The 10,722-nt window shown below is 64.4% G+C and overlaps 1 gene segment (V, D, J or C); it reads right to left on the reverse strand.

The window, feature by feature from the left end:
* Window positions 1-269: 269 nt before the first annotated feature.
* On the reverse strand, window positions 270-9,667 carry LOC102983700 (Ig mu chain C region membrane-bound form-like). The segment is given in 10 exon segments: window positions 270-309; window positions 453-746; window positions 3,459-3,741; window positions 4,286-4,853; window positions 4,947-5,080; window positions 7,293-7,625; window positions 7,698-8,021; window positions 8,110-8,433; window positions 8,560-8,859; window positions 9,598-9,667. Coding segments are annotated over 10 exon segments (2,670 nt in total).
* Between the last annotated feature and the right edge of the window lie 1,055 nt (window positions 9,668-10,722).

Genomic DNA, 10,722 nt, shown 5'->3' on the forward strand with positions numbered 1-10,722 from the left:
GGGGGTGGGCCCCCCCTGCCTGGAGCCTGCAGTCCTGTGGGTCGGGGTGGCTGAGGGCCTGCCCCCGCCTGCATCCACCCGATTCCCTGCCCCGGGTTCTCCCACCCACGGGCCCTGCCGGCTGCCCAGCTGCTCGGTCCTCCCCGGTGCCCCTCAGGAGGTGGCCCCTGCCCGGGCACGCAAGGGGCCGTGGGGCCTGGTTTGCACCTGCTTTAGCACGTTCATTCATTTCTTCACACCCAGAAGGTTCTGGAGCTACACACAGGCACCTATGGTCCGCTCCCGGGATGGACACCATTGCGGGGAGAGCTGCAGGCAGGTGGAGGGGGGGAGATCAGCATTTCCCTGGGGGAGGGGTGGGCCCAGGATGGGAGCTGGGGCAGGTGGGCTGGGAGGGGGAGATGCATGGAGGAAGGGGAGCCTGGGGCAGGGCACCGGGTGGGCAGACACACCTGGCTTGGTCGAGGGACTTCTGGGGTTTGATCACGGACCCTGGCACACCCAGAGCACGGCCCACGAGGGGCACTTCCTCCCGGGCTGCCGGACTCTGGTCCACCCCACGCCCGCCGCTCTCACGAGCAGGCGGCGCCTGCATCGTGGTTGACTGGCCCTGAGCACCCTTCCTCTTGCCGGCCCGTGAGGTCCTGGGGCCCTGCACCTTCCGGGGGTCTGAAGCCCCAGGGTCCCCTGGAGCCGCCCCGAGGGAGCTGGAGGCGTGAGACTCGGGGTGAGTGTTGGGGCAGTGCCTGGCAGGAGTGGAGGAGACAGAGGAGGGCAGTGAGGGGCCGGGGGCCGGAGTCCCCCACGAGGACAGCACTGCCCTGCTGTGGGCAGAGACGGGCATGGAATGCGGGGCAGAAAGAAGAGCTTGGACTTGAGACGGACGGAGGTGGGCTCTTGCACGACCTGACGGTCGCAGCGGTTGGGGAAAGGGCCTGAGCCCGAGTGGACACAGTTGTTCAGACTAATGAGAGCCTTGGGGGGTCAGGGCCTTGCCGAGTGCGGGTGCAGCCGGGACGGAGGAGCCGGGGCCCGGCGAGTCCTCCCTGGGCTTCTTCGGAAGGAGGAGGGGCCTTGGCCCGGCCAAGACCTCCTGGCTGGCGGTGAGTGTCCTGGGGCCGCGACAAAGGACCTCACACGGAGGGGCCTGAAACGACAGAAATTCAGTCTCACGCTCTGCGGCCAGATGCCCGAGATCCAGGTGTCCCAGGGCCCTGATCCCGCCAGAAGCTCCAGGGGCGGGTCCGTCCTGCCCCCAGCCTCTGGTGGGCCCAGGCGTCCCAGGCATCACCCAGTCTCTGCCTCTGCCCTCACACGACCTCCCGCCCTGAGTCCGATCTCTCCTCCTCTGTCCCTTGTAAGGACGCTTCTCACTGGATTTAGGGCCACCTGGACAATCTCATCTTAAGATCCTTAACTTCAATCACATATGCAAAGACCCTTCGTCTGAATAGGATCAGCTTCACGGGTTCCTGGGCTTAGGACGTGGACATAACTTCTGGGCCTGGCGGCACCATTCCACCCACTGTGGTGGGTTAATGAGGAAGGAAGAGGAGGAGGAGAGGGGAGCCCGAGAAGGTGGGGTCTTGCTGCTGGGGAGGGCGGTGCCGCAGGGTTGCTGGGTCTGGAGCCCGGCCGGCTGGCTGGCTGGGATGCATCCTCCTGGTCTTCTCTGCGGGCCTGCTCTCGGGCTGTGCTCCCAGCGTGCCAGCCCCTCTAGGGGGGTGACCGCCACTGTTCTCGGAGAGACAGCAGCGAGCGGTCCTGAAGTGGGATCCTAGCTCCCTGCCCAGGAATTGAACCCGGGTATCCTGGATGAAAACCAGGAATTCTAGCTGCTAGACCACCTGGGCCTGGAGGCTAGAAGCAACGTTGCCCTGGCTCTTGCCCCGTTTGGAAGCAAGAATGTTTCAAGGAGGCAAAAAGTGTAAAGAGCAGGTATAAAGTTTATTATTAGAAGCACAGCACAACATGTGGGATAGAGCAGTAGTTTATTTAAGACAGGAGCAAGGGAGAAATGCTCACCTGGAGAGAGAGGGTGAGCACCCTCCCTGGTGAAGGCAGTAAAGGGGTGCTCAGATGGTTGGTACGGGGCACATCCCCCGGATCTTTGTCTTCCTCTGGCCCATTACCTCGCCTCTTTTCCCACATCTGACCTGTCCTAGGGCCCTCCCGACAAGTGCGTATCTTTTTGACCAGGCAGATTCCAACGCAAAGGCTAACGGGAAGTTTGACAACACATGATGGGGTGACACCCCCTCCCTTTTTGACCCCCGAGGAGGCTTCCTGCGCATGTGCAGTCGGGGAGCTTTCCCTGACCTCAGGAGCGAGAGACGTGGTCGTCTTATCTCTTTACTCCAGCAGGGCTCAGCTCCCGCCACTGACTTTGTCCTTGGAGTGTCAGGGACATCAGAGCTCCGGTTTGCTCCGCTTGGCGAGCTCCAGCTGCTACGCCCCGGGGGCCCACCTATCTCCTACTTCACCGCCTTTCTTCCTGACTTGGGGAAGATGCACGTTGTTCGTGTGTGACGACGCCCAGCTGACAGGGGTCCTTGTGGGCTAAGCCCTTGTGGCCCTCGTCCTGGATTCCAAGGTGGGTCTCACGATCCGGGGTGCAAGTCAGAGAAAGGGGACACTCAGCTCTGCCCCCAGGGGCTCCCAGCTCAGGAGATGGAGAGGAAGGCCCCTGGACCTCGGCTTGAGAGAGGCATGCAGGTGGGGGCTGGTCTTGGGGTCTGGTTTCCTGAAACTGTGTGCAAGTCTGTGCAGGTGTGAGTGTGTGAGTGTCGGTGTGAGGGGGCAGAGCAGAGCAGGGCTGCGCCCTTGACCTTGGGTGAAGTGCTCTACTGCCCCTCTCATGTTCTACTGGAACCAAACACTCGGGCTCTCTGGACGAGCCTCAGAGTTGCCCAGTCCTGGGTTTTCTATGCCCGACCTCCACAGGCTGCATGGTCCGTGTCGGAGTCCGTGGGACGCCTGGTCTCCCAGCGCAGATGGCGGCTCTCAGAAGGGCCTTCGCCACAAGTGGACTCTCCTGTCAACAGAGTCTGGGCACTTGTATGCTGGGAAGGAGGCCACCGGGCCCTGAAGAATGGTCTTAACTGCTCACAGGTCCTCAAAGAGGCCAAGAGGGTCACTCACCGCCCCTAGTTTCCTCCTTATTGTACCTTTCCTAATAATTGAAACCTTTTCTTCCTGTTATTGGCCACCCGGTTTTTCCTTTCCGTGAAGGACCCACTGCTCACATTTCTTTCTTTTCATTGGTTGCTGAGTGCTCTTTGTATATGAAGGAGTCCTGCCCTGTGTCACATGTGCTCATGTGCTCTGCCCCGTTTCCGTGGGACTAGAGACCCTTGTGGGCGGGCTTCTCCAGCTCTTTACCCTCAGGAGGAGGCTCAGCCCATGCCCACCTCTGTGCTTGGCCAGCCGGCCCTCTCCCTGGTGCCTGTGGCTCCTACCTGTGTGGCTCCCAGCTTTCTTCTCGAGGACGGTGGCGGCCAGCCCCAGACAGCTCTCGCTTGCTCATCAGGACGTCCGGGCTGGCTGGCGGGATGGGGCCTGAGGACTGGCCTGTCTGCGTGAGCTCAGTGGGTGGACGGCTGGGTGGTGACTGGGGCCCCAGGAGGCTGATGCCGGCCTCCACCCTGGTGCTTGTGCAGCTGTGTTCCTGCGGCCTCCTGCACTGACCACTGAATGAGCCCCTCAGGGTTTGCCCAGGGGGAGTGGGACTGTTGCTTTTACCTTTGTGCGGGGAGGGGCGGTGAGTCTGGGCTGGGGGCCAGTGGCGCAGGCATGGTGGAGCCTGAATCGGGGTCTCTGTGGGCATTGACGGACTCTTGAGGTGGAGGCTGGCTGGACACTTGGGTCCTCCTGACCCAGAGCGGCCCTCTGCCCCCTTCCCTCAGGCCCTTTGTCCACGTCCTCGCGGGGGGGGCACCTCCTGCTCCCGAGGTACCACATGCACCTCCCCCAAGGTACGCTCAGGTGGCATGGGATTCTTTAATGAACTTTACTAGGAAAAGTTAGGAGAGAGGTCAGACGAGGGCACGGGGGATGGGGGTGAGTGCTCCAGGGCTGACTTGGCCACACTGCGGACCCCTGGGCAAGCGCCTTCTGCTGTGGGACCCTGCCTCACAGCCGAGGGCCCTGCCTGCAGCCCTGGAAACTCCCCTGGCCTCTCCCCAGAAGGGCTGCTCTGCAACCTCATTCGGCATGAACGGGGCCTGGGGGTGGACAGCAGGGAGGGCGGGCCCGGGACAGGAGCAGGGCGTGGGGGGCAGCGCACTTGGGCCTGGGGGCGCGGAGGGCGGGGCGGAGCCTGGGGAGCGAGCCCTTGGCTTGGTTGGGCTGGACGCAGACGCTGGATCGGGCTGGCTGCGACTCGGAGTCCTAGACGCGGCTCTGGGCTGCAGCGTGGGCTGGGCCACGGGCTGCGGGCCGCCACTGTGTTTCAGGGGCAGTGCAGTCAGCACCGGTGTGGGCCCAAGCCCAGGGGCCTGGGAGAAGCCCGGGGCGGCCGGCACCCACGGCCAGCCCAGGTCTCTCTGTGGAGGCAGCAGATGCTCTTCTGGGACTTGCCGCAAAGTGGGGCGGTGTGGGGCTGTGAAAGGTGGGCCCCCCGTTGCCTTCGACCTTGGGGCTGAGCTGGGGCCCCTCGGCGCCCATGTGCTGGTCGCTGGGCCCCTGACTCGGGCCCCTTGGGGGCTGGTGTGCTCCTTCCTCTGGCCCAGGGTGGAGCTGGCAGCCTCGGGGATGCTCCCACGAGGAGGGAGAAGGCGGGGCCGCGCCACGTTCGTGTAGTCGCGGGAAGCCCGCGGCCGCTCCTGCAGGACGGCAGCCAGGACCCACTTCACCTGGAGGACGGCGTGCGTGAGGGACTCTGTGCCCAGGCCGAGGCTCCCCCTCTCTCCGGGCGCCCCGCCCTGGAACGGGGCGTCCGTGCCCACCTTGCAGAGGGTGACGGCCCCGCCGTAGCTCACGCTGAGCAGGAAGAGCACCGCGAAGGTGAGGAGGCCGGTCCACGTCCCCTCCGGCCCGTCGCTCTCGGCCTCCTCTGCGCACGGGTCCTCCAGGGCCAGCTCTGCGGGCGTCAGGCGGTCAGCCCCTGGCCTCGGGGTCCGACGGGGAAGGACGGGCCTGGCCGGGCCTGGCGCCTGGTTCTGGGCAGCCCCTCCGTCTGGCCCCCTGCGGCTGCCCAGAGCCACCAGCCGGACCTGGAGGGTGGGGGCCGGAAGCCCCCGAGCTGGCCGGCGGCCGTGGGGCGCGGCACCGTGCCCTGCCCTCTGCTGTCCCCCCACTCTCAGGTGGCTGGCGTTTCCTCTCCCAGCGTTTCTCCGGCTTTTCTCCTGACTGCTGCCCGCCCCTCTCAGCCCCGCGGGCCCCTCTCCTCAGCTCCAGCTCTGCCCCGCCCCGCTCCTTGCCCCGTGGCAGGCGGGGTCCCCCGGCCTGTGGAGCACCCACGTCCATCCACCGCATGGCCTGTGGCCGCCCAGTCCGGCCCCCTGGGCCCCGTGCCCACTCGGCTCTGTTCTCGCCAGCCTGGGGGCCCCTTGAGGAACACAGGCCGGCCTCCCTGCCTGGAGCCCTCGGGAGGGCGTCTGGACCCGGGAGGGCGCCTAGGGCCATCGGATCATCGCAGTGGGTGCCCCGAGGGCTGGGCCTGGCCCCACGGATCTTGCCCAGTCTGCGGGAGCCCAGAGCTGCCCCTGGCCCCCGGCTCCTCCTGTCCTGGGGCTGGGCCCCGTCCTTCCCCAGCACGGCCTCTGCTCTGGGCTCGTGTTCAGGGTGTGGGCTGTGCATGTGCTGCTTTCTGTGTGGATGTGGTGGGTGCCTGTGTGCTGTCCACGTGTGTGTCTGTCCGTGTGTGTCCATGTGTGTGTCCACGTGTGTCAGTATGTGTGTCTGTGCGTATTCATGTGTGTGTTCACGTCTGTGTCCCCGTGTGTCTGTGTCCATATGTGTCTGTGTATATCCATGTCCGTGTGTGTCAGAGTGTCCGTCCATGTGTATCAGTATGTGTCCGTGTGTGTCCACACGCATGTGTCTCTGTGCGCCAGTGTCCATATGTCTGTGTGTATCCATGTGTCTGTGTGTGTCTGTGTGTTCATGTCTGTGTCCATGTGTGTCTGTGTGCCTGTTGTGTCTGTGTCCGCGTGCTGATATCAGTGTCTGTGTCCATATGTGTCCGTGTATATCTGTGTCCCTGTGCGTCAGTGTGTCTGTCCATGTGTGTCCGTTCATGTGTATCAGTATGTGTGTCTGCGTGTGTTCATCTGTATGTGTTCATGTCTCTGTCCCCATGTGTCTGTGTCCGTGTGTGTGTCCATGTGCATCAGTGTGTGTCTGTGTGTCCAACTGTCCATCTGTGGGGTGCAGCTGACAGGGAGGGGCTGGCTGCAGGAGGAAGCCATGTGGGGCGACGGGTGGGCCCAGGGGCCCAGGTGTGACGGGGAAGGGTTGGGGAGTGTGGCCTGGGAGCGAGGGCGGGCCTCGGGAGGCCACCTGTGCGTGTGTGTGAGATGCCACCAGCGGTTGGCAGTGCCGCGTGACTCGGGTGGGTGCGGAGCGCTGTCACCAGCGGGCATGACAGTGTGAGGGTGCGTGCGAGGGCTGGGCGCTTCCCCGGATCGATTCAGGGTGGAGTGAGGCTGAGCCGCCAGGTGGGGACGCTGGGCGCCGACCCTGGCCTGGTGCGACCACGCAGGTAGGATGGGGGGTCAGAAGGCAGGGGTCAGAGGAGTGGGCTCCGCACTGGCCCCTGTGCAGGGTTGGCCCATTTGTGCCCAGGAGGGGACGGTGGAGGGACCTGCGTGTTTGTGCCGGGGCGGGGGTCTGACTTGGCCCATTTCTCTACCTGGAGGGCCTGTGTGTGCAGCTGGACTTGGGAGCCTGGGGGCTTGTCTGTGTCCAGAGGGGCTGGCAGGAGGCCGGGGGTGGAGGCTGAGGCCTCCGGGACGTCCAGGAGAGGCTGGGGTCTCTGTGGCCCCTCCCCGAGGACCACTCTCTGGCTCTTAGAGCTCCTTTGAGTGGGTAGAGTCCATAGTGGGGTGGCGGGGAGGGCCTCTGACACAGACGGCGATGCTGGATGGAGCCGCGCCTCAGCCGTGTCCCCCACCCTGTGCCGAGACGCTGCTCCCTGCCCCACAGCTCCCCAAGAACGGGCGTGCCTAGCGCTCTGAGCAGGCACTGGAGTGTTTATTGACAATGGACGGAAGGTCTGGCCGGCCCCCTCGCCTGCCCCAGCAGGATGGAGCCCTGGGATGGGGGAGGGAGGGAGGTCGGCCATCATTTACCAAGGTCAATGGACGTCGATCTCTCGAGGGTCCTTGAGCCGGACAGGGCCTCGTGGACCACTTGGCAGGTGAACTTGCTCTTCTGCCGCCAGTCGGCCTGCGTGACCACCAGGCGGCTGTAGATGAAGTAGGCGGAGATGGAGCCGCGGACCTTGTGGGGCCTCGTGCTGCTGTGCTGGTCCGCCTGCACCAGGGCGCCGTTCCGCAGCCACCGCACGGAGATGTCCGCGGGGAAGAAGTTCTGGATCAGGCAGGTGAGGGTGACCTCGCCCTTGGTCTGGAGCTCCTCCCTGGGTGGCGGGAACACGTAAACCTCGGGAATCATACGCTGGCCTGCAGACGGGTGTGCGGTCAGCCGGGCCCCACCTGGGGGGCCCGCCCCCCTCCCCTCAGCCTGCGGCTCACCAGGACTCTTGGAGATGGAGCGCAGGATCTCCTTGGGTAGGTGCGGGTGGTTCACTTTGCAGGAGTAGGTCTTGCCCTCAGTCCAGTCACTGACGTCCACCGGCACGGTGGACGCGACGGTGACTGTCCCGTTGAACTGAGTCTCGATGACGAGCGGGTCTGAGTACGCTAGATTCTCGTTCTCCCTGGACCAGGTCAGTGTCATGTCCTCTGCGCTGGCCAGGTCCACCACCAGGCAGGTGAGCTTGGGTGACTTGCTGACGTACAGGTCGAGGGGCGTGGGTGGGCTCAGGTAGGCGCTCACGCCGCGGGGCTCGGACTCGGCTGTGTGTGGGAGGGGCTGAGTGAGGCTGAGTCCGCCCCCCTCTCGGAATCCCCGGCGGCTGGGTGTTGGCGAGGGCGAGGGCCATACCTGTGCACCTGCGGGCGTGGTTGTCGTAGGTGAGGCCGTAATAGGTGACCCGGCAGGTGTAGGTGATTTGGGACACCCACTGGCCCTGCGTGATGTTGAGCTCGCTGTAGGTGGAGGCCAGTTTGCCCTCCACCCTTTCGGGGCCGGTGTGCGGGAACACGTCTGGGGCCTCATGCCCGTCCACCAACCAGGTGACCTTGATTCTGCCTGGGGTGTAGCCAGAGATGCGGCACAGGAGCTGGATGGTGGTGTGGGTGTCACCACGGGGGTCGCAGGAGGAGTAAAAGAGCTTCACGGAGGGGTCGGGGAAGCTCTTGGTGCACCCTGGCGGCAGAGGCAGCAGGGGTGGGGTTGGCCTCTCTGAGCCCCCAGCCCTTCCTCCCTGGCCCTCCTGCCCGGCCTCCCCCACCCCCTCTGGCCGTCTCACGGGCTGGCCCAGACCCGGCTCACCAGCGACGGCCTTGGTGGTGGTGGTGTTGGACGCAGCGTGAGCCACGCTGCAGGTGAAATTCTGCTTGGACCACTCGCCCGAGACTATCACCTGGCTGCTGGTGGTGTAGAGGCTGGAGTTCAAGTTCTGGACGGCGGGGATGGCCAGGGTGCTCCTGTTCAGGGACGCTGTGTCCCAGGTAATGGTCACCGGCCCCGGGAAGTAGCCCGTGACCAGGCAGCCCAGCGTCACAGAGGTGGCATTGGTAGCACTTGTGCAACAGGAGCTCAAGGAGTAGACGGATGGGCCGTGGACGGAGACTGTGGGGGCAGGACAGGGGTCAACGCTGGCCTCAGGACTGTCGCCCGTATGCGCCAGGCTAACTGCTGCCCTTGGAGGGTGGGCTGTGGGGTGGAGGTGGGGAGGTCCAGTGCAGGGAACGCCGGGACTCTGCCCCAGCTCTGGGGGACAGATGGCTCCTCCTGGGTCCTTTCCTCATCTCCTGATTCCACTAGGGACGCCCTCCGGTGAATCCTTGCAGAAGCAGTGGCTGTCACTGCCCTTGGCCGGGACTCCTGCCCTCAGCCCCAAGTGCGTGGACACGGGGCTCTTGAGTGGAGGCGCTAACCCACTCCCTGAGGTGGAGGCTCAGAACCCAGAGCCCTCTGTCGGCACCCGGGGACCCAGGGAGACCCCCCACCCCCCAGGAGTTACCAGGCTACCCTTCTGCCCCCACTCGTAGACCCCCACTGGAGATCAGGGACCCTGAGAACACCACTAGCCACCAGTCTGTCCCCTCTGCCCCACCCATAGCCCTGGGAACACAGGCCTGGGACACAGAGACCCCCAGGATCACCAAGCTGCTTTCCCACTCGTAACCCGAACCCAGAGCCCCATTGGGGATCAGGGAGACCCCAGGAACCGTCAAGCCGGCCCTTCTGCTCCAAACCACAGACCGCATAAGGGCCTGGGGGTCCACAGCGTCCCCCCTCCCAGGAATCGCCTTGTGTCCCCGCCCCACTCCAAAGTCCCTGTGGGCTTGCTGTGGGCGGATCTACCTTCCACCCACCGGACCCCTGCTACCTGCAGCCGTGGGTCAGCCTTCAGGTCCCTGAGCTGCTTTGCCATGGCTGCCCCTTCACTCCACCCTTTGGCTGACCAGCCCAGGCCCCCTGGCGCTCTACCCGCCCTGCTGACCCCCCAGGGGAGCCCGATTACAGGCCTCATGGAGAGAGGACAAAGACCCCTCAGAGCCCTCCTCAATCCCCCTCCTCAGCCCTTCTCAGGCTCCTCTGGTTCCCATGCCTGTCTGCACATGCCCTGGCCTTGGAGCTCCAGACCCCAGCCCACCCCGGCTCTGCACCCCAGCTCAGCAATGCCACCTTACTCTATTCTGCCGGCTAGCCAGCTGAGCACAGCCCAGATGACCTGGTGTCAGGACAGCTGAGACCAGCTGAGACCAAGCAGCTCGTAAGTACAGCCCAGCACCCCCTAACGAGTCCTGCGCATTTCAAGTCAGCTCAGCCCAGAACAGCCTGCCTTGATCCAGCCTGGCCCACTTCAGCCCCCGACATCCCATCTCAAGCAAAACAACTCATCTGAGCTGCGTCCACATGGTTCATTTTAGTTCAATTTAGCTGACTGAGCAAAGCGGGCCAGGATGACCCCACAGCCCACTCCACCCAGCTAATCCAGCTCAGCCCAGCCCAGTCCAGCCCAGCTCAACCCAATGTAGCCCTACTCAGCTCAGCCCAGCCCAGCCTAACCCAGTTCAGCCCAGCTCAGCCCAGTTTAGCCCAGCTCAGCCCAGTTCAGCCCAGTTCAGCTCAGTTCAGCCCAGTTCAGCCCAGCTCAGCCCAATTCCACCCAGTTCAGCTCAGCTCAGCCCAGTTCAGCCCAGTTCACCCCAGCTCAGCTCAGTTCAACCCACTTCAGCTCTGCCCAGTTCACCCCAGCTCAGCCCAGTTCAACCCAGTTCAGCTCAGCCCAGCCCAGCTCAGCATAGTTCAGCTCAGTTCAGCCCAGTTCAGCCCACCTTAGCCCAGTTCAGCCTCATTCAGCTCAGCCTAGCCCGGTTCAGCCCAGTTCAGCTCAGCTCAGTCCAGCTCAGCCCAGTTTAGCCCAGTTCAACCCAGTTCACCTCAGCTCAGTTCAGCCCAACTCAGCCCAGTACAGCCTAGTTC

The sequence above is a fragment of the Physeter macrocephalus genome, chromosome 11, assembly GCF_002837175.3.
Source record: "Physeter macrocephalus isolate SW-GA chromosome 11, ASM283717v5, whole genome shotgun sequence".
Classification (NCBI taxonomy): domain Eukaryota; kingdom Metazoa; phylum Chordata; class Mammalia; order Artiodactyla; family Physeteridae; genus Physeter; species Physeter macrocephalus.